Source organism: Alexandromys fortis, unplaced genomic scaffold, assembly GCF_014885135.2.
Source record: "Alexandromys fortis isolate MF-2015 unplaced genomic scaffold, M_Fortis_MF-2015_v1.1 scaffold_151, whole genome shotgun sequence".
Taxonomy (NCBI): Eukaryota; Metazoa; Chordata; class Mammalia; order Rodentia; family Cricetidae; genus Alexandromys; species Alexandromys fortis.
The window spans coordinates 347,359-373,606 of record NW_026068043.1 but is presented as its reverse complement, the minus strand read 5'-3'; the positions used below and the strand labels follow the sequence as shown (position 1 = coordinate 373,606).

At 50.2% G+C, this 26,248-nt stretch overlaps 1 protein-coding gene and 1 non-coding gene across 3 annotated transcripts in view; both read right to left on the bottom strand.

Moving 5' to 3' along the window:
- Positions 1 to 1,678: 1,678 nt before the first annotated feature.
- Limk1 (LIM domain kinase 1) overlaps positions 1,679 to 26,248 on the bottom strand; it is a 31,082-nt gene continuing 6,512 nt past the window's right edge. The window contains exons 1-15 of one of the 2 annotated variants that reach the window (XM_050166130.1): positions 24,000 to 24,152; positions 18,785 to 18,923; positions 18,466 to 18,575; positions 16,619 to 16,825; positions 15,264 to 15,369; positions 14,983 to 15,149; positions 11,935 to 12,109; positions 11,380 to 11,466; positions 10,154 to 10,285; positions 8,328 to 8,387; positions 7,987 to 8,052; positions 5,925 to 6,081; positions 3,518 to 3,573; positions 3,144 to 3,301; positions 1,679 to 3,043 (exon numbers count right to left, since the gene is read on the bottom strand). In XM_050166130.1, coding sequence (XP_050022087.1) covers positions 2,881 to 3,043; positions 3,144 to 3,301; positions 3,518 to 3,573; positions 5,925 to 6,081; positions 7,987 to 8,052; positions 8,328 to 8,387; positions 10,154 to 10,285; positions 11,380 to 11,466; positions 11,935 to 12,109; positions 14,983 to 15,149; positions 15,264 to 15,369; positions 16,619 to 16,825; positions 18,466 to 18,575; positions 18,785 to 18,923; positions 24,000 to 24,049 — 1,833 coding nt within the window. In that variant the 5' untranslated portion in view covers positions 24,050 to 24,152 and the 3' untranslated portion in view covers positions 1,679 to 2,880. Of the gene's footprint in view, positions 3,044 to 3,143; positions 3,302 to 3,517; positions 3,574 to 5,924; positions 6,082 to 7,986; positions 8,053 to 8,327; positions 8,388 to 10,153; positions 10,286 to 11,379; positions 11,467 to 11,934; positions 12,110 to 14,982; positions 15,150 to 15,263; positions 15,370 to 16,618; positions 16,826 to 18,465; positions 18,576 to 18,784; positions 18,924 to 23,999; positions 24,153 to 26,248 lie in introns of those variants that run through there. The other variant, XM_050166129.1, reaches the window with a different exon arrangement.
- Trnas-uga (transfer RNA serine (anticodon UGA)) lies at positions 11,152 to 11,223 on the bottom strand. Its single transcript has one exon. It is a non-coding gene; the product is annotated as a tRNA-Ser (tRNA).

Here is a 26,248-nt window from a genome sequence, read left to right as displayed (position 1 = left end):
GGCTGGGGTGTGGATCAGAACCTTAAGAGAAAGATGTTTACAGGCATGGTGGTACCCACCTGTAATCAGCAGTTAGGAAGCTTAGGCGGGAAGATGCCAGCTTCTAGACCACGACTTACATATCTTAAAATAAAACAAACCGACCAAGCCGAGGGGCAGTGTGTATCATTAGTCTCCTGAGCAGGAGACTAGTGTTCAGATCTCTGAAGAGTGCTACAGTCATGCTGGGCTGTGTATTGTGAAGTGTTGGGCATGAGGCCAAATGCTTGCTGTTTGTTGAGCAGTTCAATTAATTCCTGGAAAATGGGAAAGAAGTTTGTCCTCTCACTTCTCCATCTTCCAACATGGCCTAAGTGCTTCCTAGTGTCAGAAGCTGGATGGGAGGGAGTGGTAAGACAAGGCTTTCCAAGGTGAGGCTGTGAGGTTGGCTCTGAGCTTGAACCATTGGAACTTTGTCAATGTAAGGAGGATTTGATACCCGACCACAGGCATTATCTTAGATCAGCCCATTATCACCCGTGGCTGCTTGAAATGAGGCATCTCTGAAACCCAAGGCTTAGAAAGGATAGTTTGGGCTGACCATTTCCTCCCTCCTTCCCCTCTTCCCCTTCCTTTTAGCTTATGCAAACAAGTTAAGAGAAATCACCTGAGCATTTCTGTTCACAGAGAGCCATCACTGGGCTCCAGGTCCAAATGCCTTGGTCTTGTTTTCTCCTATGGCCTGCAGTCTGACAAGTAGGGCATGATGTCCAATTCCTGTCTTAAGTGCTGGAATTACAGACATGCACTAGCAGGATGGTTGATTAGGTTCTAGGGATCAAGCCCAGGGCTTTCTGCATGTTAGGCACTCTACCAACTGAGCTTCATCTATTTTTCCTCCCCCAGAAGTCTTCAGACAGGGTTCTCTCTCTATTTGGAGTTGACCTTGAATTAATGGCAACTCTCCCATCTCAGCTCCCAAGTAACTGGCATTACAGGTTTGTCCCAGTGCACCCTGGTCCAACCTAGCTTCTGAAAAGCTTGCACAAGCTCTGGCTAGACCACTATCTGTGCTGTATTTGATGGACAGCCCTTCACTGCTCTCCCACCCCTCCTGGAACCTCTTCATTTGCTCTCACCAGCAGGCTTTTAAAATTAATTTTGTTGTTGTTGTTTGGATCTAAATTCAAGGCCAGCTTGGTTTACAGAGTGAGTCCAGGACAACCAGGGCTACAGAAAAACCCTATCTTGAAAAGAAAAATTATATATTTTGCCTGTATGTATACATGTATGGTGCCTGCAGAGCCCAGAACTGAGGTTACAGACAGTTGTGGGCCACCACATGGGTACTGGGAATTGAACCTGGGTCCTCTGCAAGAGCAGTAACAGCTGTTGTCAAACCATCACCCCAGTCCACAAAGATTTATCTTTGTCTGTGTGTATATGCTCACTCACAAGTCCAGTGCCTGCAGAGAGGTCAGAAGAAGGTGACAGACCCCATGAAAGTCTGTAAGCCAGCTGATGCTGGTCTGAGGAACTGAACTCTAGTCCTTAGTGAGAGCAGTATGTGCTCTTAACTGCTGAGCCACCACTCTGCCCCACTCCACCCCACCCCACCTTAGGTTTCTTAATCCCTATCTTTTCTTGATTGCTTCCTCGGAGCCCCCAGACACATGAGGATGCAAGCCCTGCATGGGGAGCACAGAATTGATTTTATTGTTCTGAGTTAGGGTTCATTCCTGTCATGGTCACTGGGCAGAGGCAAGTATATCTTGCCTCCTTCTGTCTTGGTTCCACCAGGGTCTGCTCAGACTCTCTTCCATGTTCAAAGTGCACTGAGAAAGCTTCACAGTTTTAATACGTCCTAGATGTTCAACTGAAGCAAAGTGAGGAAATGGCCCTCCCTCCCCCACCCACCTAAACAAAACAGAACAAAAAACAGAACAATTCCCCCCAAGCCCCCGGCAGCGGCTCCTACAGCCGTTATGAAAAAATAATACTAACTCTTCTTAAAAAATAGATCACACAGAAAGAACTCAGAGGGCAGAGGCACCCAAGGAGGACACGGGGCTGCTCCAGCCAGAGGGAAGAGGTCCGAGAAGGGTGCCGAGATGATCCTGGGGGCTGGGGTGCTGGTGGATGGCTGCCTCATCCCCTCTGCCCCTCCTCTGCTGTGTGGGCTGGGCCCTCCCTGTCAGCCAGATCCCAGGCATTAGCTGCCCTTCTCCCTCGAGGGATCCCTGCTCATCCTGAGGACTGGTACCTGCTTTTCACTAAAGTGGCTTTAATCAAGAAATGAGATGAACCCCAAGTAAGAGCAAGGGCCACTGCCTGGCCAGTGGGCACGTGGGATTGGACCTCTCCTTGCTTTGGGGTTTAGATTATTGTCGATACCTGCTTCTATCTAGACTCCCCCAGGGGGATTCTGGACTCTCTGTTGGGTCCCTAGGAACATAGCCTCTCTCTTGGCAAAGAAAGACTCTCTGTGCCCAGCCATCACAGGGGCTCACTTCTAAAGCTTGTCTTCTAGCCCAGCCAAGCTGGGGAAGAGCTGCCAGCAGGTGCAGTGTGCGGATGGCTGCAGGCAATGCATGGAATGGGTCTAGCGTCCCTGGCCAGCTCATGCAAAGACAAGTGAGGGCGTGGCCCCCACAGAAAGGGAGGTAAGGCAGGGCAATGTGACCATGTGGGTGCAGCCTGATGACTTGGGGGCCAGAGGCAGAGAGAGGCTAGGGGGCACCCTGCAAGAGGGGAGAAGGCAAATCAGGGCCTGGTCAGGGGTATGGGTCTGGGCACCACTACCCTGGCTGAGAGCTCCATGTCTGGGCCACCTCCTGCTGAGGAATCTGGTGAGGGTGTATTCTCCAGAGGTGGGGATGAGAATGGCAGGGCCAACTGGGCTCAGTCAGGAACCTCAGGGTGGGCAGGCAGTGAGCTCTCGCCCCTCCGGTAGGTCTCCCAGAAGCCCCGCTCCAGTTGTTCCAGCTGTGGGCCCAGTGGCAGGTGACCAGCCAAGTGCATGCGAAGCGTTTCCAGCCATTGTTCCAGCTTAACAAAAGAGGGCCTGGGTGACAGGTGAGACCAGTGGCTGGTGAGTAGACTCTCCTGAAGACACACCCACCCCAAGGCGCTTAAGACTGAGTATCTACCCCTCCAATACTCACCTTTTCTCAGGATCCAGGTCACAGCAGCGCACAGTGATGGGGAAGAAACTTGGGGGACAATTTGGTGGACAGTAGCGGTCCAAGAAACCCCGCACATTGAGGCCAAAGTCCATAGTCCGGGGCAGATAATCGGGGTCTGCATTCACACGCCCAATAATCTGTCCAGCACAAAGGCCCCGGTTAATGGGGGCCCCTGAGCCTGGAGATTCTAAGGACAGTTCACTAGGAATTGTCAGTGACACACCATACCCCACTGTTGCCATGGTCTGGCTTTGGGGACCCATATTCCCTGGGTCATCTAGCTGGAGGGTGGGAGGATTGAAGAGTGGAGAGGAACAGTGGGTCTGGAAACCATGGCTGCTCACGTGACCTACCTCACATAGGACAATGCCAAAGGAAAACACGTCCACCTTCTCGTCATACCTATGGCCTGAACAGAGATCAAGTGTCAGCAAGGGATGTAGGACAAGAAATGGTAATAGACAGGCAGGAAAACCACACTCTACTGAGTTCTAAGAGTACCAAGGCGCCAGAGATGTGGTTCAAGCAGACTGCTTGAGTGGCATGCATGAAGCCCTGGGTTCCATCTCTAGCAAGGCATAAACAGAGCATGGTGGTACATGGTCTGAGGCCAACCTGAGCTATGTAGGAGACCCTGTCTCAAAACAAAACAAAAATCAAACCCAAACCAAAAGAAAACCAAGGGCACCCCTAGCTCTACAGGGTCTGATATAACGCTGAGATCTCAGAGTGGTGAAGCAGTTTTAACTCTGCCTGGCTGCCATCTGGTCATATATAAAGATATGGATGTTACTTCACTGGGGAAAGGGTTGGAGTGGAGTGGGTTTCAGAGCATGGGCTTAGCATCAGAGGCATTGAGAAAGAAATTAGGGAAAGAGGTGTTTAAGGGTGTGTGGAAGTTAGTGTCTTGGGACAAGACATTGCTGGTTCTACCTGGGGCCTAAATACTATTTCAAACACCTGTTTTCTTTTTTTAGATTTATTTTTATGTGTATAAATGTTTTGCCTACGTGTGTATGTGTACCACACGCGTGCTTGGTGTTTGTGGAGTTCAGACATCATGAGATCCCCTTGGAACTGGAGTCACGGACGGTTGGTAGTTGCCATTCAGGTGCTGGCAACTGAACCTGGGTCCTCTGCACAGCAACCAGTGCTCTTAACCACTGAGCCACCACAACCTGTTTGGTTTGTTTTCATGTTTTATTTTATTTTGTTTTTAGAGACAGGGTTTCTTTGTATAGCCATGCTTAGCTGTCCTGGAGCTCAATCTGTAGACCAGGCTGGCCTTGAACCCACAAAGATCCATAGGCCTTTGCCTCCCAAGTGCTGGGATTAATGACGTGCACCACCACTGCCCAGCACTTTGTTTTTAGACAGGGTCTTCTCACTATGTAGCCCTCGATGGCCTGAAACTCCCCAAGATCAAGAAGGTTGAGTTTAAACTCAGAGATCCACCTGCTTTTGCCTCCCAAGTGGATCAAAGATGTTCACCAACATATGCCAGTTTTCTTGGGGTTTTGAGATAGGCCCTCACTCTAGCCCAGGCTAGCCTGAAACTCACTATGCAGCCCAAAATGGCCTTGAGCTCACAGCAATCCTTCTGCTTCCATCACTCAGGTGCTAGGATTATAGATGTGCACCACCACACCTGGCTTATGCGGTGCTGGGGATGGAACCCAGGGCTTCTTGCATGCTAGATAAGCACTCTATCACCTGAGCCCCACGACCAACCCTACAAACACCTTAAAAAAAAAAAAAAAACAAAATGACAAGGCCTGGAGGGGAATGGTGGCGCACACCTTTAATTCAAGCAATCAGGAGGCAAAGGCAGGTCGACCTCTGTGAATTCAAGGCCAGTCTGGTCTACATTGTGAGTTCTAGATCAGCCAGGGTTACATAATAGATGGGGCCTGTCTCAAAACAATACAATACGGGCTGGAGAGATGGCTCAGTGGTTAAGAGCACTGACGGCTCTTCCAGGGGACCGGGGTTCAATTTCCAGCACCCACATGGCAGCTCACAACTGTCTGAAGATCCAGTTGCAGGGGATCTGACACTTTCACACCAATGCACATAAAATAAAGTTAAATAAACCATAAAAATATTTAAAAAAAAATACAATACAAACCAAAACGACAACCCAACAACAACCCCAGTACTAGAGCCCCAAATAACAACAAACATACAGTGCTCACTTAAAATCCCAGCACTTTGGGCAGAGTGCTTATCTAACATATACGAGGCTCTGGATTCTACCCAGCACCCCACAAACTGAACACGGTGGCTCATTCCTGTAATCCCAACCCTGGAGGAAGAGGCAGGAGGATTAGGAGTGCAAGGTCATCCTTGGATACAAAGTAGGTTTGAGGCTAATCTGTGTTAAAGGAGACTCGGTCTTTCAAAAAAAAAAAAAAAAAGTCAGGTGTTATGGTGCAGGTGCAGAATTCCAGGATAATCAGGGCTACAGAGTGAGATCTTGCCTCAAAAAAATAAAAAAAAGAAAGAAAAAAGGCCTGCTAGATGGGACACCTGACAATTTGAGCCAGACACTGTGAAATCCAAACCAAACACCCACCCAAAACTAAACAAAAGAGGGAGATGAGGAAAGATGAGGTGGGGGCTGGAGGGAGGTGGCCAAGGTCCAGTCAGAGGGAAGCAATAGAAGGAAGTATGGAATCCAGGGAAGGTCAAGGGGTGGAGGAGCCAGGGTGTGGGGTAGCTGCTGCCCCTCCTCCTGGAACTCCTAGAGCAAACACTCACCATTGATCATCTCTGGTGCCATCCAGTAGGGATTGCCCACCACTGTGTAACGCTTCTTGCGGTCTGGCTTCTTGAGGCTGCGCAAGTCTTCAGACTGAGTCTTCTCATCCACCATGAGTCGAGCCAGCCCAAAGTCGGCCACCACCACATTCTTGTTCTGGAAATTTTATAAGACCTGGTCCTCACACTGTCTGCTTCTACCTGGGACCCTTCCCCTGTCATCCCAGATATGACAAAAGAATACACCCCAGACACCCAGGGACCTCCCTCTGTCCCAATACTCCCAGCTCTTGGCAAAGAGAGCTACCTGAAATTTTTAGTTTCCAGTGAAGAATGAGAGGTGTGGTTCAATTAGAGCCCCTGTCTAGAATCCTCCAGTGAGGGTCTGGGTGTGGCTCAGTGGTAGAGCACCTCCCTAGAATCCCCCAGTGAGGGGCTGGGGTGTGGCTCAGAGGTAGAGCCCCTGCCTAGAATCCCCCAGTGAAGGAATAGAGGATAGCTCAGTAGTAGAGTCCTTGCTTAGAATCCTACCATCCCCCCCATTGAGGGGCTCAACGTCCTAGATTCTATCTCTAGAACTAAGAAAATCAAAATCCCTTGACCAACCTACCAACTAGCATCTTACCATAGGTGATGGAGTCCCAACAGACACTATTCACCCAAGGTCACATCAGAGTGGGTGTGGAATGTGTGCTCAGTCCCTTCCCCACCTGCTGTTCTTGAAGCTTTCAGGTGACTGTCCTGTGCCACTAGATGACTAGCTGAGGGGCCTTCCTTTGGGGTAAGCCTGTGTCCTGCCTTCTCTCCCTTTCTGGACTGTTTCCTACTGTTCACATGGAGTAGTTGACCCTGAGGTTGTAAACTGGATGCAGGTCACCAACAATTTAGACAGCAAGACCAAGCAGGACCCATGAAGACTTGTCCAGCTCACTTTCATGGCACCAATGCCCAGGGTTTGAGGTTGACCCTCAGGGTGTCCCATAACCTGGAGTTTTCTATCTTGCTGGACAGTCCCAGCAGTTCATATTGTCCTCTGGCAGGGTCCTAGGCAGGCTGAAAGGGCCTAGAGAATCCTTGAACCTAAAACACCGGAATCAGTTCTAGTTTTGTTTGGATCATAGCTCTGTACTGACTGGTTAGAAGGCCTTTGGGAATGTTCTTTTTGTGCATGTGTGGTATTGGAAGTTGAACCCAGGTCCTTGCACATGCTAGGCAAGTGCTCTATTGCTGAGTCATGGCAGCTGGACATCACTGGGGGATTCTAGGCAGGGGCTCTACCACTGAGTCACACCCCAGCCCCTCACTGGGGGATTCTAGGGAGGGGCTCTACCTCTGAGCCACACCCCAGCCCCTCACTGGGGGATTCTAGGCAGGGGCTCTACCACTGAGCCACACCCCAGCCCCTCACTAGCAGATTCCAGGTGTATGCTTTATCCACCTGTGCTTCCAGGATTTTGTTTTTCCACTTTTACACTTGAGACAGGGTCTTGCTAAGTTTTCCAGGCTGACCCTGACATGGCTCTGTAGCTCACACAGAACTTGAACATCCTACCTTAGCCTTCCTCAGTTCACATGCTGATTGTGGTTATTTTATTACAGGATTAGGACTTTAGGCACCTGCTCTCCAGTTTGGCCCGATCCTCTACGTTCTGTATAATACCTGGGAACCCTTTAGACACCAACATATAATCTGGGGCTGACTGCCTCTATCTTTTGCCTCTGCTGAAATGCCCCTGCCAAGCCTCCTCTTCCCAAAGCTGTTGGTGCTACCTGGGTAGCCTGTGCTACATCTACTGTAGGTGGCTTCTATAAATGCTGCAGGGAAAGCTGGGGCTTTACATTTCAAATCGGTCTTCCCTTTACTGATCTGTTGAAACCTTGCACTGCTGGTAGGTCTGAGGGCTGGTGCCATGTTAGAAATGGCAGAGCCAGGACTGCAACTCAGGTCCACCTGCCTCTTGTTCTTGTGCTGTGCACCCAACCTCCATCTCCGTGAAGCCCTGGGAGGAGCGGCTCAGGCTCCTTCTTTCTCCAGCTCACCCAGTTGCCCAGCACTGCTTACCTCACGGACCAGACAGTTGTGGGAGTTGAGGTCTCGGTGAATGATGTTCATAGAGTGGAGGTAGGCCTGAGGGAACGGGAACAAGCTCGTCAGCAGACGTTTGGCCAACAGACTCCCCAGCTCAGCCCTGACCCTCTGCGAGTTCCTTGCCTCCCACTGCAGTCCCAGCAGCTGATGGACTCTAGACCTCTGCTCTGCTGCTGAGCTGTACCCTGTGCTCCACTAGGAGATTGTAGGTAGTCCCCTACATCACTGCTGCCACCTCAGAGCTTCCCCATGGGTTCTGCTCGCACACTCCTCATAGCAGACTGGGCCACTTGAGTGAGTGGTTGGTCACTTACCATCCCTGACGCAATGTCCTTGGCAAAGCTGACCCTCTGACTCCATGGGTACTGGCTGTCCTGGGGACAGGAAAGAATGGCTGGGATGGAGCCCAGGGGAGCCACAGGCACAAGTGTGATAGAGTCTGTAGGCTCCCAAGGCTCTGTACCCACAGCTGCCTACTAATCATCTTCGAAGTGCTGTGCATGCACGGCTCCAAGGCATCGTCCTCTTTGCTTGTCTGTCAGAGGACAACCTGGGGGACTCTATTCTCTCCTTCCACCATTTGGGTCTCAGGGAATCCCACTCATGTCATTAGACTGGGGACAGCACCTTTATCTGCTGAGCTATCTCATAGGCCCTTGTTCAGCTTTTTGAGACAGGATGTCCTATGTAGCCCAGACTGGCCTTGAACTTACATTTTCCTGCAACAGCCTTGGGCTAGGGTTATAGGCCTTTCGGGCATCTTTTCTCAACAGAACTGATTTTACACACTAAAGGTTCTGCCATGTTCCCAAACTAGCTATTCTGAGCAGTAACCTGTGTGGCTGTCACTCCCAAGTGTTTGCTGGGTGTTGATTTATGCACCTCCAGGGCAGACAGTATAAACCATGCCCCAAGAATCTGTTATAGGAAACAGTGTACTTATTTAACTTCCTGAATACTCTATTTTTAATTTAATTTATTCATTTTTGCTTAATTTTTTTGTGTGATATGTATATATCCATGTTTTATGTGTGGTACGTGTATATCCATGTTTTGTGTGCAGTATGCATATATACATGTTTTTTTTGTGTGTATGCATGTATTTGCATTTTGAGTATGTGGTATGTGTAGATCCATGTTTGTGTGCGTGTACACATGTGGGGAGCCAGAGGTTAATGTCAGGTTTCTTCCTTAATTTCCTTCTACAATCAAACATTTTTATTTGCTACACTTATTTATGTGTGTGCACATCTGTGGGGTGTGCATGCGCATCTGCACATGTGAGACAGAGGACAATGTGCAGGAGTTGCTCTCTCCTCCCACCATGTGGGTTCTGGAGATTTATCTCTGCGCATCAGGCTCAGCAGCAGGCACCTTCACTCTCTAAGTTATCTTGTTGGCCTTAGCTTTTGAGAGAACGTCTCGCTGAAGGCAGAGCTCATGGATCTGCATAGGCTGCCCGGGCAGTGATCCCCAGAGAGCCTACCTCTAGTGATGGGCTTACAGTGTATGCCACCATGCTGGGATTTTACATGTGTCTCTGGGGTGGAACTTAGGTCCTCTTGCTTGGGAAGCAAGCATCTTGCCCACTGAGCCATTTCCCCAGTCCCCATTTCAAGTTTGAAAACCAAGCTGAACCAACGTTCAGAGTCAAAGCTGAAGGTCCAACAAGCCACCTGCACTCACAGCACCAGCTGCTGGGGAGAATGGGGCTCTGGTTCTGCCATGGTTAGGATCTGGAGTGTCCCCCTGAGACCCATGTATTCAAGGCTCAGTCCCCAGCATGGCACTAGTAGGAAGTGATGTCACTTTTCAGAGGCAGAGCTAATGGAGAGTTCTTAGGTTACTGGGGGTCACGGCCCTGCAAGGGGATAGTGCAATCCTGACCTCCTCATCCTTCAACTCCTGTTTTGGTTTTGGTGTTTATGTGTATTTAGAAAGGCTGGCAGGAACTTGCTATGTAGACCAGACTGGCCTTGAACTCATTAAGGCTCATCTGTCTGTTTCCCTAGTGCTGGGATAAAGGAGGGTGCCATTACACCGGGTTTATGCAGTGCTGGGGATGGAACCTGAGGCCTCATGCATTCTAGGACAGCATTCTACCAACTAAGCCACATCCCCAGGCCCCAGTCCTGCTCACCATGCTTTTGATGATGCCCCGCAGGGTGCCGCCCTTGATGTACTCTGTGATGAAGTTCAGCCGCTTGTCCTTGTACAGCACACCAATGAACTTGAGCACATTAGGGTGCTCCAAGCACCGCATGACCTTCACCTGGAAGGGGACACACAGGCTGAGCCTGGATCTCCTTCCCCTTGCTCTATCCCACCTACACATCAGGGCACACACTCAGTCTCTTCTCACCTGGTAAGCCACTATGTCTTCTTTTTTATGAGGGTGGTTTTGAGACAGGATTTCTCTGTGTAGCCTTGGCTGTCTGGGAATTAGACCTGCAGACCAGATTGGCCTTGAACTCACAGGGATTCTCCTGCTCTCCTGCCTCTGCTTCCCAAGTGCTGCGATTAAAGGTATGCGCCACCACAGTCTGGCTGTCTTCTGTTTTTTTTTTTTTTTACCATCAGTTTTTTTAAATATTTATTTATTTATTTATTATGTATACAATATTCTGTCTGCGTTTATGTCTGTAGGCCAGAAGAGGGCACCAGACCTCATTACAGATGGTTGTGAGCCACCATGTGGTTGCTGGGTATTGAACTCAGGACCTTTGGAAGAGCAGGCAATGCTCTTAACCACTGAGCCATCTCTCCAGCCCTGTCTTCTGTTTTTTAAGAGTGTCTCTCATAGCTCAAACTGGTCTTGAACTAGCTTTGTAGCCATGAAGGTCCCTGAACTCCTGATGCTCACACCATCATCTCCTATGTGTTGGGCTGACAGGCTTGTACCACCAAGGTCAATTTTTGCATTAGAAGCCAGGGCTTCACACATGATAAGCAAGCATCCACCAACCTGTACTCCCAGCACATGGCTGTTCTGACTTTTGACATTGTCTCTTTTGAGTCAACGTCTTGCATAGCCCAGGCTGAATTCTCTATGTAGCCAAGGAGTACGTTCAACTCTGATCTTCTTGCCTCCATCTCCCAAGTGCTGGGATTACAGATGTGTAGTTCATGCCTGGTAGATGTGGTGCTGGGGATTGAACCCAGGACCTCATGCTTTCAAGGCAAGCACTCTACCACCTGAGCTACGCCCACGACTCATGGAGCGATGTCTTTGCTCAAGCTGCCCTGTCCCCAGTGGGGCCTGAACCCTCTCATGTCTTTCAACAGGTGTGTGCATGACTCATCCTCCAGGAACCCTCTGCCACCCCTTCTCACTGGGGAGGGGAGTGACAATCCCTCTCCACTGACCTCCTTGAGGAATGTCCTCTGGGTCTCCTCATCAAACCGGATAAGTTCCTTCATCACCATCACCTCGCCTGTTTCTCGGTGTGTGACCTATGTTGGGGATATGGAAGCACAAAAATCAAGACCAAGTGGGACATAGTGACACATGCCTATAACCCCAGCCACCTGGGAGGCTGAGGCAGGAGGATCTCATGTCCAAGGCCAGTCTGGGATATCTAGTGAATTTGAGGTTAGTATGGGAAACTTAGAGAGACCTTGTACTGATATGAAAATTTAGCATCACTAGCATGTGTGACCCCAGTACTTGGGAGTGGAAGAGGAGTTCAAGGCCATCCTCAGTCACTTAGTGAGTTTAAGACCAGGTTGAGTTACGTGAGACAAAGTTCTGAGTCTATGCATTTAAACCCCTTCCCTCCTCTTAGCTCAGGGAAATCCAGGAATAGGAGGGAGTAACACTGCGCAGAGAGCACAGAATCTAGATGTGTTGGATTCCCAGGGGGCAGTGTGAGGGAAGAGGTGATCAGGTGTCATCCAGCCTGACCCTCTCCATTTGCATACCTTGATGGCCTGGCCGAAACAGCCCTTGCCCAACACCTCCCCATGGATGAGGTCAGATGGCCGGAAGATGCGATGTGGTCGGCAGACCACTCGGAGGGATTCGGAGCGACCCAGGTCCTTGCGCTGGGAGGCTGGTGAGCTGGCACTCGGGGACGTGTCAATACTGCAGCTCCTCCTGGGAAAGGCACACGGGGTCCCAGTGCCATGGGGAGGTGGCACCCAGCTCAGACGCTGCCCTTGACTCCTCACAATAAGTACCATATGAACCAGTCGATGCTCACACCCCCCATCCTGGGAGAAGGTGGTACAGCCTACCATGGCCTCCTCTGCTTGGTGGCCCGGTCTCATCCCTGCCTGGGATGCCCATTACACTGCATGTACACAGGTATCCCCTCCTATGGCCTGAGCTCTAGACAAACAGAGATGAAGGAGTACATGCCTTCGACAGTACATCCTCTTAGAAAGAGGGCTGCCCCTCAAAAGGCTTCTCCAAGAGTCCTGGGGAGGATTCAGCATAAGTGGGGTAAGTAGCAGGCTGCCTCTGATTCCTTTTTTTGTGTCCCTCTCTTCCTGCCTCTTCAGGTTCAAGGATAGAGGACTCATGGCACCTGCTGCCCGGATCACTGCTGGAGACCATTAGCCAACTTTGACCTGGACATCCCACATCAAATTCTGTCCTTATCTTGGACCACAGTAATCTTTATGAAACACACCATTGTGTGGCAACAACCCTTCAGAGGAGACCTCAAGGCATGGAAAAAGGTCCAAAGTCTCCTGGCATAGCCAATGCCCTATCACCACCACTCCCATTACCCCAAGCCAATCACTAGCTGCTCCATGAAGTTAAGATGCTAGTCTGCATCCTATTTTCTCCAAAGCTTCGAATGAGCCTTCCTCATTAAGGCACTAAATGAAGAAACTAAAAACCAGCTGGCTATGGTCAAACATACTTGCAATTGCCAGTACTTCAGAGGTGGAGGCAGGAAGATCACTAGTTCAAAGCCAGCCTGGGCTACGTAGGAATCAAACACATAAACTAAAAACCATTGTAAAACACTGCAGTTTGTGTGTTGTATGTATGCCTTCATGTGACTGTGCATGCATATTTGTGTATGAGCATGTGGAGGCCATATATTGATGATAGGTATTTCCTTACTCACTGTCCACCTTACTACTTACTTATTTTAAAGATTTATTATGTATCAACATTCTGCCTCCATGTATGCCTGCATACCAGAAGAGGGCACCAGATCTCATTACAGATGGTTGTGAGCCACTATGTGGTTGCTGGGAATTGAACTCAGGACCTCTGGAAGAGCCAGTGCCTTAACCTCTGAGCCATCTCTCCAGCCCCAACCTTACTATTTTTTAGATTTATTATTTTTAATTGTCCTATGCAATTTTATCTATGTGTAGATTTGTGCATGTGAGCACCACGCTTTTGGAGGCCAGGAAAGGACATCAGATCCTCTAGAAATGGTAGAGGTGAGCGACCCAAAGTGAATGCCCACATTCTTATTCCCCCACAAGACACGGTCTCACTGTGTAGACCAGGCTGGCCTGGAACTCAGATCCGCCTGCCTTTGCCTCCTGAGTGCTGGGATCGAAGGTGTGTACCACTACCGCCAGGCATACTCTTAGCTCTTAGTTGCCGATCCACCTCTCCAGCCTTCTCCCATACTTTTGAGATGGGGTCTGGGGTTACAGGTGTGTGACTTTTCACATGGTGCTGCTGGGATCTGAACTGGGTCCTCATGCTTGCACAGCAAGTGCTTCTACCCATGGAGCCACCTACCTAGCACCATTTTTTGAATTCCCAGAAAGAATGGCAAAAATGCAGGAGAAGCTGGTAAACGTGAACAATAAAGTATTTATAATGATGGAATGGGACGTATATTGCTACCAAGCCAACCATATGAATGGAATTTGTACTAATTCTATTTATATTGCTATAAATATATACATATATACATACATTTTTCCCTTTTCTTTTCTTTTTTAGTTTTTCATGACAGGGCTTCTCTGGGTAACAGCCCTGGCTTTCCTGGAACTCACTCTGTAGACCAGGCTGGCCTCAAACTCATAGAGATGTGCCTGCCTCTGCCTCCCAAGCACTGGGGCTAAAGTCATGTGCCACCACCGCCTGGCCTAATTCTATTTGTATTAATGCAACTATTTTTTTTTAATTTAAGAATTGGCACATCAAAGTGATAAAATGCTTTTTTTCCTGTTTATTTTTAATAAATAGGGTCTCATGTAATCTAGGCTGGCCTCCAACTCACTAGGAAGCCAAGGGTGACCTTGAACTTCTGATCTTCCTGTTTCTACCTCCTGAGAGCTGGGATTACAGGGATGTGCCACCATGCCTGGTTTACATGGTGCTGGGGATGGAACCCACAGCTCACAGAATGCTACGTGAGCGACTACTGACCTATAGCCCAGCCTTAAAATATGTTTTATCTACGCTTGCTCCTCACTGATTCCTGCCTGCTATGTTAATCTGCCTACTGAAAAGTAGTGCCAAAAACTGCCTTGCCTTTTAAGCACTTTAAATTTAGAGAGAAGGCCTGCAAGATGGTTCAGTGGATACAGGAAACGATGTGGATACAAGCCACATCAAGCTTGACAATCTGAGTTTGATTCCCTGAACACAAGGCAAGAGCAGAGAACTGACTTCTATAAGATGCCCTCGGACCTCTACACAGGTGCTGTGGCATTCTCACCCCCCATCTCGGTGCACCCCTCCCCCCACAAAGTTAACGAATAAATCAATGCAAAATAATTAAAGTGGAAAAAAAAAAGATATGGGTCTGCCTGGGACAGTCTCTAGCGCCCAGCCTGGGGGGGGGGCACTGTCTGCCTGGGACAGTCTCTAACTCCCAGCTGGGGGCACTGTTGGCCTGGGACAGTCTAACTCCCAGCGGGAGCGCTGTCCACTGTTTCTTCTTTTTTATCCTCACATCTTCTCGAATCCCTGTACCACAATGATGGTGGGGCAGAAAAGATGAAACAGACCAAGAACAGAAGCAAAGGAGCAGGTTGACTTACAAGACAGGTTTCTGCCGGGCAGAGCTGCCTGCCTGTCCACTGGGAGCGTGCACTGGGGAGCCCAGGGGGCTGGGCTCCGACCCTGGCCCGTGGCCCAGAGAATCATGGGGGTCATGCTCAAGGGTCAGCTGGAGCAGACGGCTGGTCTCCTGGATCAGCAAGTCGATCTGGGGACAGGGGAGTGTCCAGGTGAGTGTTCTGAGGTGGCAGTGGAGCGCAGGTGTGAAAGCTCTGCTTCCAGCACTCCACCCTGCCCCAGCCTTGGATCCCTGTAGTCCTACCTCGTCCAGTGGCACATTCCGGATGGGCGTGCCATTGATTTCCAAGATCCGGTCTCCAACGTGGATGGAATTCTTCACATCTGGGCTCATGCAGCCGGGGTCCACTCTGGGGATAAACCAGTGGTTAGACTGGTTTCCCTCCCACTGGTGCCCTTTAATCCCAATAGGAAACCAAAAGCCAAGATGACCAGAAATGGGGTGGTGAGGGAAATGATTCCACCTTGGTGAAAATCACAGCTAGGTGGCCACAAGGGTGTAGAATCCTCTGGACCTGGAGTTATAGATGGATGTGAGCCGCCATGTGGGGGCTGGGAACCGAACCCTGGTTCTCTGCAAGAGGAGCCAGTGTTCTTAACCACTGAGCCATCTCTCCAGCCCCAGTCTCATCTTTTTATTAGCAGATATTAACTATGCTTAACGGTGGGCTTCACTGTGACACCTTCATGTGTCGTATAATGCATTTTGATCACTCCCCTCCATCACTGTTCCCCTCCACTTCTGCTGATCCTCTGAGTCTTTGCAATTAGTCCCCCTTCTTTCATGTCTTTCCTTTTTTGGGGGGGGGGGTGGCCCAATGAGTTTCATTAGTTGCTCACAGATGCAAGAGGACAACTCCTTAACTCCAGGATTATAAGTACAGCCATTTGTTTGACTTAAAATTATTTTTTATATTCATTTCTTTAGTGTGTATGTTTATGTGTATGAGCATGTCTTGTGTGTGTATGTTTATGTATATGAGCACATCTTGTATGTGTGTGTATGTTTACGTGTATGCACATGCCTTATAAGTATATTTATGTCTATAAGCATGTCTTGTGTGTGTATATGTTTGTGTATGAGCATATCTTGTGTGTATGTTTATGGTATGAGCATGTCTCGTGTATGTATGTTTAAGTGTATAAGCATGTCTTGTGTGTGTGTTTATGTGTATGAGTATGTTGTGTGTGTTTATGCATATGAGCACGCCGTGTGTGTGTGTGTGTGTGTGTGTGTGTGTATGTGTGTAAATCAGGACAGCTTACAGAAGCTGGTTCTTTCCTCCACCCTGTGGGAGCTGGGAATGGAACTCAAGCTGTCCAGCTTGATGGCAAGCATCTTTACCTGATGAGCCATTTAACAGCCCTGGTTTTTGTAAATTGACTTATCGCAATTCCTCATGCTTCTAGTACCTTGGCATTTTAGGCCAGAACAAACTTACTCAATGACTATGGACTGAACCCTCTGGAACTGTGAGCTAAGATCAATCTTTCCCCACTTAGGTTGTTTATGTTGAGTATTTTGTTATATCAACAAAAGGCTAACTAATACAACCAGGTTGCTACAGCAGAGCCCATCCAGCGTGGCAGCCCACTCACCCTTGGACTCGAACAGTGTGCGAATGCTCCGTGCCACAGCCTGGTGGGCCATGAGGGGGGTCGATGGAGACGGACAGGCCTCGCTTGCCATGAGCAGAGGCTGGGATGGACACTAGGGTGACTGTGTGGGGCAGGTGGGAGCCGGGTGAGTCTGGCAGGATCTGTTCAATGACTGGAGTTATCACAGTCTGGTAGTAGCAGCGCCCACTAGGAAGGCCGTCGGCAGTGCGGATGCAAAGAGGAGGGAAGAGGAGTGTCAGCAGAAGTCATGCTTCTCTGCAGCAGGCTTCCCCCCCTCCACACTCCTCCCCCAGAAAAGTGATGGCACTCGGGGCAGGCCTGGGTGACCAGTTGTCTCAGCCCTCTCAAATCTGGGTCTCAGTTATTGTGGTAAAAAAAAAAAATTATTTGTTTCAAAATTACATTTATTTATGCACGTGTTTGGTCAAGTATATGTGTGCCAAACTGTGTGTGTATATATATATGGGGGTAGTTTAAAGGACAACTTAGAGGAATCAGCTCTCTTTTTCCACCACTTTGGTCATTAGGCTTGGCAGCAAGCACCTTTACACACTGAGCCATCTCGCTGGCCCCATTCTGGCTTGTCTATTCTGTGATGTTGTCAGATGGCCAAGATAAGGCGAGGCCCTTGGGGATACATCTCATTTGGGAGGAAGTCATTAAAAACCCATTTGGGATCAGGTCCTGTTGTTCTCAAATCCAGCCTTGTTGGTGTTTCATAAGCGAGAATTTGCCTATTATTTTGTCCCGGCTCTGGGGAGAAAGACTCTAAGTCCTTGGAACAGGGGGATCTTTGTTATTTATGAGCCCCTTGGAGGATGCTCGAGTCTATGCAAATGAGATGAGTCAGATCAGGGCTGGTCCCACAAAGACGGACCATGACTGAAGGCTTGGGGGCTTCTAGCCAGCCTGGGTCCCAGGAGCAGGCTAGAGACAGAGTTTAATCATGTGGCCAGATTACTTATAAGGAAACCTCAATGAAATGCTGGACCTCAGTGTGGCATCCTGGTTAGTAAACATAAGATGGGCTGGGGGAGAGATGGAAGGTGTCCTCACTTGGTGGCTCCTGGGCTGTGTCCTTTGTAATACAACTGTGACCCAAAGCACAGAACCCTTTGGAGTTCTGTGCATCATTTAGCAAATTATCAAACTTGGGGTCACTGGATTGGAAGCCAATTGCTTTAAGTGTGTGAGGGCCCTGGGGGGTAGTGTGCAGCTGGTGTCTGGAGCAGGAACAGACCTGCTGGTAATAGTATCTGTAGCTGGTAGGCTCTATGCCAGCTCTGTGGCTAGAGCCAGAACCATACTGCAAAGGCAGAGAGAAGGGGGCTGGTGTTGGGGACATTCAGGCTTTTGTCGTTTTCTTTCTTTTTTAATAATACTGAGAACTGAACCTAGAGCCTTACATATGACATGGAAGCCTTCACTGGGGTAATTCTAGGCAGGGGCTCTACCACTGAGCCACACCCCAGCCCCTCACTGGGGGATTCTAGGCAGGTGTTCTACCACTGAGCCACACCCCAGCTCCTCACTGGGGGATTCTAGGCAGGTGCTCTACTAGTGAGATGTACCCTCAGTTTTCTTTTTACTTCTTGAGACTGGGTCTCACTAAGTTGCCCAGACTGGCCTAGAACTTACAATCCTCTTGCATTAGCCTTCTGAAAAGCTGGGGTGACAGGCACTACAATTTTTGCCATGTCTACAAGGTAGCAGGGAGCTACAGCAATTGCCCTCTCCTATTTTCCCGTGTGGAAATAAAAGCCTGAGTGGGGCAGCCTTGATGACAGGTGCAGGCCCCTAGGTTCGAAGAGGCCCACAGTACTCACCAGTACAGCTTCGAGTGCTCCACCAGTGTGTAGGTGTCCCCATCGCCGATGAAGGTTCCACAGGTGAGGCAGATGAAGCACTCAGGGTGGTATTTCAGCTCCCCGGCCACCTGTAGGTGGGGGACACAACACAGCTTAGTGGTACCTGCAGTCTCCTTCCCCACCACCATTCTCTATGCAAGGGAGAAGCAGGGCAGCCTGGACAGAGGACTGAAGGATCTGAACAGGCGAAGAAATGGGCTTAGAATGCACAGGGGACGGAGGCAGGGAGAGAGTGCATGCTCACAAGAGGTGGGGCAAGTAGGAGAAGGTGGCTCACCATGACCAGTCCTTTGGTGATGTGTTCAGAGCACCCATGGCAAGACTCGCCATAGCGGGCCCAGTAGTCCTTCTTGCAGAAGAGCTGTCCATCTTTCTCATAGTACTGGTGTGAAAGGGAGGCGCTACACTCACAGCACCTGGGTGAAGAGGGGCGGGGCTGAGATGGCCACACCTACTCTCTCTGCACAGCTTTACTCACGGTGTATGCCTGCTTGTCTGTATGTTCATCCTGTGTGTGTGGTGCCTGAGGAGGCCAGAGGACACGAGATACCCGTGGATACTTGGGAGCTTTGCAAAACTAGCAAGTATTCTTGACCCTGAAGCCATCTCTCTAGTCCCCACATATAGGTATTTATCTTTGGCTTTTGCTTTAAGAAAATTGAAACAGGGCTGGAGAGATGGCTCAGTGGTTAAGAGCACTGCCTGCTCTTCCAAAGGTCCTGAGTTCAATTCCCAGCAACCACATGGTGGCTCACAACCATCTGTAAGGAGGTCTGGCGCCCTCTTCTGGCCTACAGGCATATAAGCAGACAGAATATTGTACACTAAATAAATAAAGAAAGAAAGAAAGAAAGAAAGAAAGAAAGAAAGAAAGAAAGAAAGAAAGAAAATTGAAACAAACTAGGGGCTGGAGATGTACTTCTGTTGGTGGAGAACTTGCCTAGTATACACAAAGTCCTGTCTCAAAAAAAAAAAAAAATAGCCGGGCAGTGATGGCACATGGCTTTAATCCCAGTATTCGGAGGCAGAGGCAGGCGGATCTCTGAGTTTGATGCCAGCCTGGTCTACAGAGTTCCAGGACAGCCAGGGCTACACAAGGAAACCCTGTCTTGAAAACCCAAAGAAAAAAATTAAACAAACAAACAAAAAGACTAAGAGAAAGATAGCTGGGTGTGGACGCATAGGCAGGCTATCATTTCAGCAGCTGGGAGGCTGAAGAGGGATCGCGAACTGCAGTAAGCAGGGGCTACACAGATCTTGTCTCAAACAAACAAACAAACAAACAAACACACGAAGTATATTGGGCTAGTGGCACTTACCTGTCATTCTAGCACTCAAGACACAGTGGCAGGAAGGTTAGGAGTTCAAGTCATAGTTGATTATATACTCTACAGTGAGTCCAGGTCAGAATGGGACATGAAATACTGTCTTGAAAGTAAAAGAAGGAGGGGCTGGAGGGATGGCTCAGTAGTTAAGAGCACTGGATGCTTTTCCAGAGGACCTGAGCTTGATTGCTAGCATTCAGATGGTGGCTCACAACTATTTGTAATGTCTGTTCCAGGGGATCTGACATCCTCTCCCAGCCTTTGCTGGTACCAGGCACACGCATATATGTGAGAAAAACACCCATACACATAAAATAAAATAAACACTAAAAAGGATAAAAGAAAGGAATGTGAGTTTGAGGCCAGTCTGGGCTACATGACAAGTTCCAGACCAGGCTGGGCTACACAGTAAGACCCTTTCTCTAATTAATAATTAAAAAAAAAAAAAACCTTAAAAAGTAAAAGAAAAATAAGAAAGAACTCCAGCTTTAGAAAGCTGTATCCATGAACACAAGCGGCCTATATGCAAGTCCAGAGCTCAAACTGTGAGACCAGGGAGAGGACTGCACCCCCACATCGCTTTCTAAAAAATGATTATTAATGGCTGGGCACAGTTGTACACACACTTCTGATCTCACTACTTGGAGGCAGAGGAAGATGGTGAATTTGAGGCCAGCCTGGTCTACACAGCCTGACCCAGGACAGCCAGGGTTTCATGGTAAGACCCTACTTGCACAAAATATCCTAAGTGTGTGTGGGGGTACGAGCCTCAGTGTACATGTAGCGATCACAGGACTCTGAGAAATCAGTTCTCCCCCTGGACCCTTACAGGAGTTCTGGGGCTTGAACTCAGTTCATCAGGTTCTTGGGACCAGCCTCTTTACCTGGGACCAGCTGAGCAGTCTAGCTGCTTCATTCCCTACAGCTTTTTCCCCTTTTGTTTTGGAGACAGGGTCTCTCTATATAGCCCTGGCCGTCCTACAACTTTCTATGTAGACCATGAGTGCCTTGAACTCACAGATATCTGCCTGCTTCTTCCTCCTTAGCACCAGGATTAAAGGTGTCACCTCGCCCAGCTCCCTCTAGAGCTTTTCGGTGCACAGCCTGTACAGCCATCCATTTCAGCTCTGCCTAGATGGGCTGGAGGATCTGGCTCGCCTGCTAACCTCAGAGGCAAGAACAGCTTCTAATCCAGGTCCCTGTCTCCTCATGCAAAGAAGATGGCTCAGAAGGAAGGTGACTTGTTTTTGGTTACCAGCCAGATGGACAGAGGAACAGAGGCTGGGAACCCGGAGAGCATGAAGCAGACCACAGGCCTCATACATGGATCGGTTGGCTTTCTCCTCTAGGAGTGCAGAGGTCTATAACCCTTTAGACCTGAATGTCAGCACCTTCCTGTTTTAGCACATGGGAGGCAGAGGCAGGTGGATCTATGGGCATTCAACACCAGACTGTAGAACAGTCGGGCACTGGGAAAAGACCAACCCAAAACAAAAAGGAAAATGAAAAGCCAACCAAATACCTTAAGGGGAGCACTGGCTATCCTGTCTCATTGAGGTGTGAAGTAGGTATTGGGCTCAGGATGCAGAGACAGGATCCTGCCAGTGAAGATGCAGGATGCTGTATCTCCCCAAAGCTCAGCAGCCCTAGGCCTTCACAAGCATGCCCAGAGATCAGCTCAGTTCTTGCTACTACCTACCATTAAATCTGTGTCCCTGTCTTTCCTCAGGAAACAAGCCCAGCGTCATCAAAGCCAGCAGTCCATCTTAGTCTAAGAGACAACCAGGGAGGCTGAGGTAGGAGCTGAAGGGCAGGCAGAGAGGGGGGGGTGTCTTTGCCAGTAAACTAGGTGCCTGGCTTCTCCTGGTCCAAACATCTTGGTGGGACTGGGACTCTCCTGTGAGTCTATGGAGAGCTTAGGGTTCTGTGTGCCTAGATATGCCTGGGCCAGAATGTACACCTGAGCAGAGAACGGGCTGCATATGCAGCTGGTTCTGCTTACGGGTCACACAGGACCTGGAGGAGCTGTGCTGTGCTGGGGACCAGTGCAGGAGAGAATATGTGGGTGAGACTGTTCACTCCACTCCCCAGTGCTAGGACCTGCTGTAACTGGAACTGAGAACAGGACAGGGAGGAGAGCTGTGCAACAGCTGGTGGGACACTGTTCCTTTAAGAAGATCCTAGCTTGTTTCCCATTGTCTGGGTGTCTGGCCTGCAGGGAGGGGCTCAAGCTGGGGAAACAAAATGTCAGAATTTAGTTGTAAGTGGGTGGGGATGTACTCAGGAAAGGGGCCTGATGAGGTGTCCCTGGGGGAGTCAGAGAGCAGAGGAGGAGAGGCTGGGTGCAGGGCAGGAGTCATGATGTCATGCTTACTGGCCCAACTCTCCTGGCAACAGTCCAAGGCAGACTCCAATAGGGGAGGGGCTTTGTACCACTGGGAGCCGGGCAGTGGGAGGAGGCTCTGAATGTAGGGCCCCAGTACGCCTCTCCTAGGGTTTTCAAACCTAATAGAAGATGCCATGGAAAGAGGCAGCAAGGATCCTGTCCTTTCTAGAAGGTCCCCATTCCTACACTATTAGTGACTTGCTTCCTGTCCCACGCCTAGGTCACAGGAGTTTCACAGAGGTCTGCTCATCGCCCATCGCTGGTGTCACGCTGCAGGAAGCAGGGCCTCTGCAAGCCTGCTCTCCCTGTGGGTGTGGGCTCAGAACCAGTTACATCCCACCCTGGGAGAGAAAGCTCTTAAGTTCATCTAGAAGGAAACTCCCCAGCTCCTCCTCCACCCACTCATTCATCACAGTCTGCCGCCACTGCTGCTGTGGGGTGCGATCTGACCATGACTGGCTCACAAGTTCTGCTCAGCATATCCCCTACCAGGTCACTACTTCCTTGAAGCCTCTCCCGGCCCTTACTGCTACACAGGAGCAGCACCACAGCCTCTGTAAATGCACCTTCAGGAGGGGGCTGATCCCACCCAGCACCCTCGGTACTGCTTAGGCACCTCTCTGTCATCTGTGTGCTATGGTTCCCTGGTGGCCTTGCTCTCTGTTGACAGATGGGCTCCTAAAGCAGAAGCTGGCATTGAACTCACTATGCAGAAGAGGATGACCTTGAACTGATCCTACTTCTACCACACAGTGCTGGGATTACAGGAAAGTGCCTTGAAGCTTAGTTTGTCCATGCTGGGGATAGAACCCAAGGATTCACGAAAGCTAGACACATCCCTAGCCTGACCCTGAGTTCCCCATCCTTCTGCCTCTACCTCTCCAGTGCTGGGATGACAGGTGTGTCCTACTATGCTGGCTTCTGTCTCTGTTTAGAGCAGTTAAGGCTTTACTTGGGCTCAGGATGTGGGCTCACACAAAGGTGTTAGTGGCTGCCAACAGAAGGTACAAAGGAGCTTCTGACCTGTCCAGCCCCTTAATCCTCAGCCTACATCTTGACAGCAGCAGGAGAAGGGAGAAAGAGGAGCCGCCAGCGGGCAGAGCCATCAGCTTGGGTCTCACAATGCATGTTGAGATGGGCTGGGCACGTGGGTCAAACGGTAGAGTGCTTGCTTCGCAATCAGAAAGCCCCGGTTCCATCCCCAGCACCACTGTAATCCCAGGACTTGGCAGGTGGAGGCAGGAGGATCAGGAGTCTGAGGTCATTCTGGGCTACCTGGCCAATTTGAGGTCAGTTTGGGATATATAAGATTCTATCTCAGAAAGAGCCCTCCATGTCAAGAGAGGAAGGTCCATTAGGTAGCACACAGGGCCAGCCAGGTAGAACTCCTAACTAGACTGTCCCGGGTCTTCTCTAGCAGAGTCAGGCTGGGGCAGGAGGAGAGGACCCTGCGGAGAAAACAGGTGTATGGGGCTCTGTGGCAAGAAAGCCTGGGCCAAGTGTGTCACAGGGACAGGTATGAGGCTCCTCCCACCTCATTCCAGGACACCAAGGCGAAAGAGTGAGCAGTTGGAAGGTCAGGCTCACTGGAAGAAGGTACCAGATGGCCCAAAAGCTCAGCAATGGCCTGAGCCCCCACAGCCGGTAGACCTGACCGGAGAGTTTCAGTTCTGCCTCACAGTCATCCCCAGATGGGCCTGTCCTTTAGCTCCCTCCACCTTCAGCCCCAGCCTCTCTAAGCCAGGGACCCAGGACAGGTAGGGAAGGGGCTTTCTACTTACTTAGCCCCACGGAGGTAGCGGATTCTTCTCAGAGCCAAGGCTGGTAGCATCCTCTGCAGTTACAGAAGGCTCTGGAGGCCTGTACGAGCCCATGGGCGGCCTGGCCAGAGCTTCCCCATCCTACTACAGGGACTCAGGATTGGAGGCTGCAGGGGGTAGGGCCTGTGTGGCCACACCACAGGGGAGGAGGCAGCAGTGTGGGTGAGGAAGGACTCTTTCTCAGCCTGTGACAGGAAGCAGCCAATGTGCTTTCTGCTTGGGCTTTGGAGCAGGGCGTGAGGGAGAGACCTAGCTCTAATCAGGTAGGAGTAAGCAAAGAGTGGTCTCCATTCTGAACGTAGGCAGAGGGGAAGGCAGGGAAGGATCTAGGTTCTGACTATATGTGGGGAGTTGGGAAAGGAGTGATCTAGGTTAGGATAGGACCACAGGCAGAGAAGTGAAAAGGAGTGGTTCAGGCTGCAAGCCCAGGGAAAGAGGCAGGGAGAAGGGAGGGAACTGACTTGGCTGTGACACCCCGCCCCCCAAAGGTGGGAAGGAGGGCTTTGGCTACAGACAGGGAGAAGGATATAGGCGCTGACACCAATTAGGGAGGCAGGGAGGGATCTAGGCTCTAACTGCACTACTCTGTTCCTAGTCCTCTCGATCTGGAGAAGGGAATCCTGTGTGTTCCTTGGTCTCTTCCTGGACAAGGCACTGAGGGCTTGGGTCTCTCTAGGGACAGAAAGCACCAGAGCAGCTGCCTCTTCCGGTGCTGTCCCCAAGGGAACAGAGGCCAACTTCCCATGATTAGCTCAGCCTCTTTACAGGGAGGTTCCTGACTGAGCACTTTCTCCCCACTGAGGCTACACTCAGCACACCGCTCATTCACCATTCCTTGCTCAGGGCTACTCCACCCAGCCTTCAGGGAGATTACCCAGGCTACAAAATCTCTAGGAATTGTGCACTCAAGGCTTTTGGGAAAAGGACCCTGCAGGCATGGCATACAGGAGTAGCAGCTGGGCCCCGGAAACCTGGACCACTGGCTTGGCTCTAATCTTCTGGGAGGCAGAGCCAATAGGAAGTGTGGCGGTGGGTAAGGATGAAACCCCAGGGCTAATGCTCACACACCCTGAGCTGTCTACAAAGAGCATCTTCAGAAAACATGCCTGGCTCAGCAGGCGTCTGACACAGCATCTAAGGCCTTCCTGGTAGACCAGCCCAGGATTCACTCCAGGTCAGGGACACTCAGAGAGGACGCACAACCAGGGAACCTTCCTCAGGTTCCTCCAGCTCCCCCTGGCCCAGTGCTTCTCAACCTTCCTAATGCTGTGCCCCTTTAATACAGTTCATATTGTGGTGACCCCAACAGTAAAACTATTTCATCAATGTCATTTGTTACTGTTATGAATCATAATATAAGTATTTGGTATGTGACCCCCAAAGGGGCTGCGATGAACAGGTTGAGAACTGCTGCCCTAGACACACATCGATACAGCTGGAAGGCTGGGACATGGCACAGTAACAGGGCTTTTCCCTGATATCCATGAGGCCTGGGTTCAGTCCAACCCTCCCTGCCTCCCGAATTAAGAAATGTGTTGTTTTATTATAAACAGATAAAAGTAAATTTCCCCTTAGCTCTGGGGAACAAGCATGCTAGGTCAGTAATGTATCTATCACTGAGAGATTACCCCGGATGGCCCTCCTTTATATAAACATTAGTGGTTGGAGATATAGCAGAGGGCTTGCCTAGCAAGCCCAGGGTCCTGGGTTTGGTCTCCAGCATGGCGGGGGGGCGGGGGGGGGGGGGGGGGGGGGGGGGGGGGGGGGGGGGGGGGGGGGGGGGGGGGGGGGGGGGGGGGGGGGGGGGGGGGGGGGGACGACAAAACAAAACCCAAGGCTGGGTGATTCTATGGCAGCCCCACTGTAAGTCAGTCCTGCAGGGCCCTAGCTGATCCCCAGCCATAGCTATCAAGTCCCACCTCAGTGCCTGTGGGCATGCTGAGTTCCTCCCTCACTTCCTTCCACTCTGTGTTTAACTGTCACCTCCTTGGAGGGCTGTCTCTGGCCTCTGACACTGCTCTGTCTCTTCCCTGGCTTTCCTGCTAGAAGGCAGGAGACCATGTCTGGGAGGGGTGGGACGGAGTCCTGAGGACACGGGTTACATAGGGCAGGCTTTGCAGTTAAGCCCCGACTCGTAAGTGACCTCTGTGCCTGTTTCCTCATCAGTCAAACTGCTTCAGTAACAGCACTTGACTTGCAGGTTGTCCTGA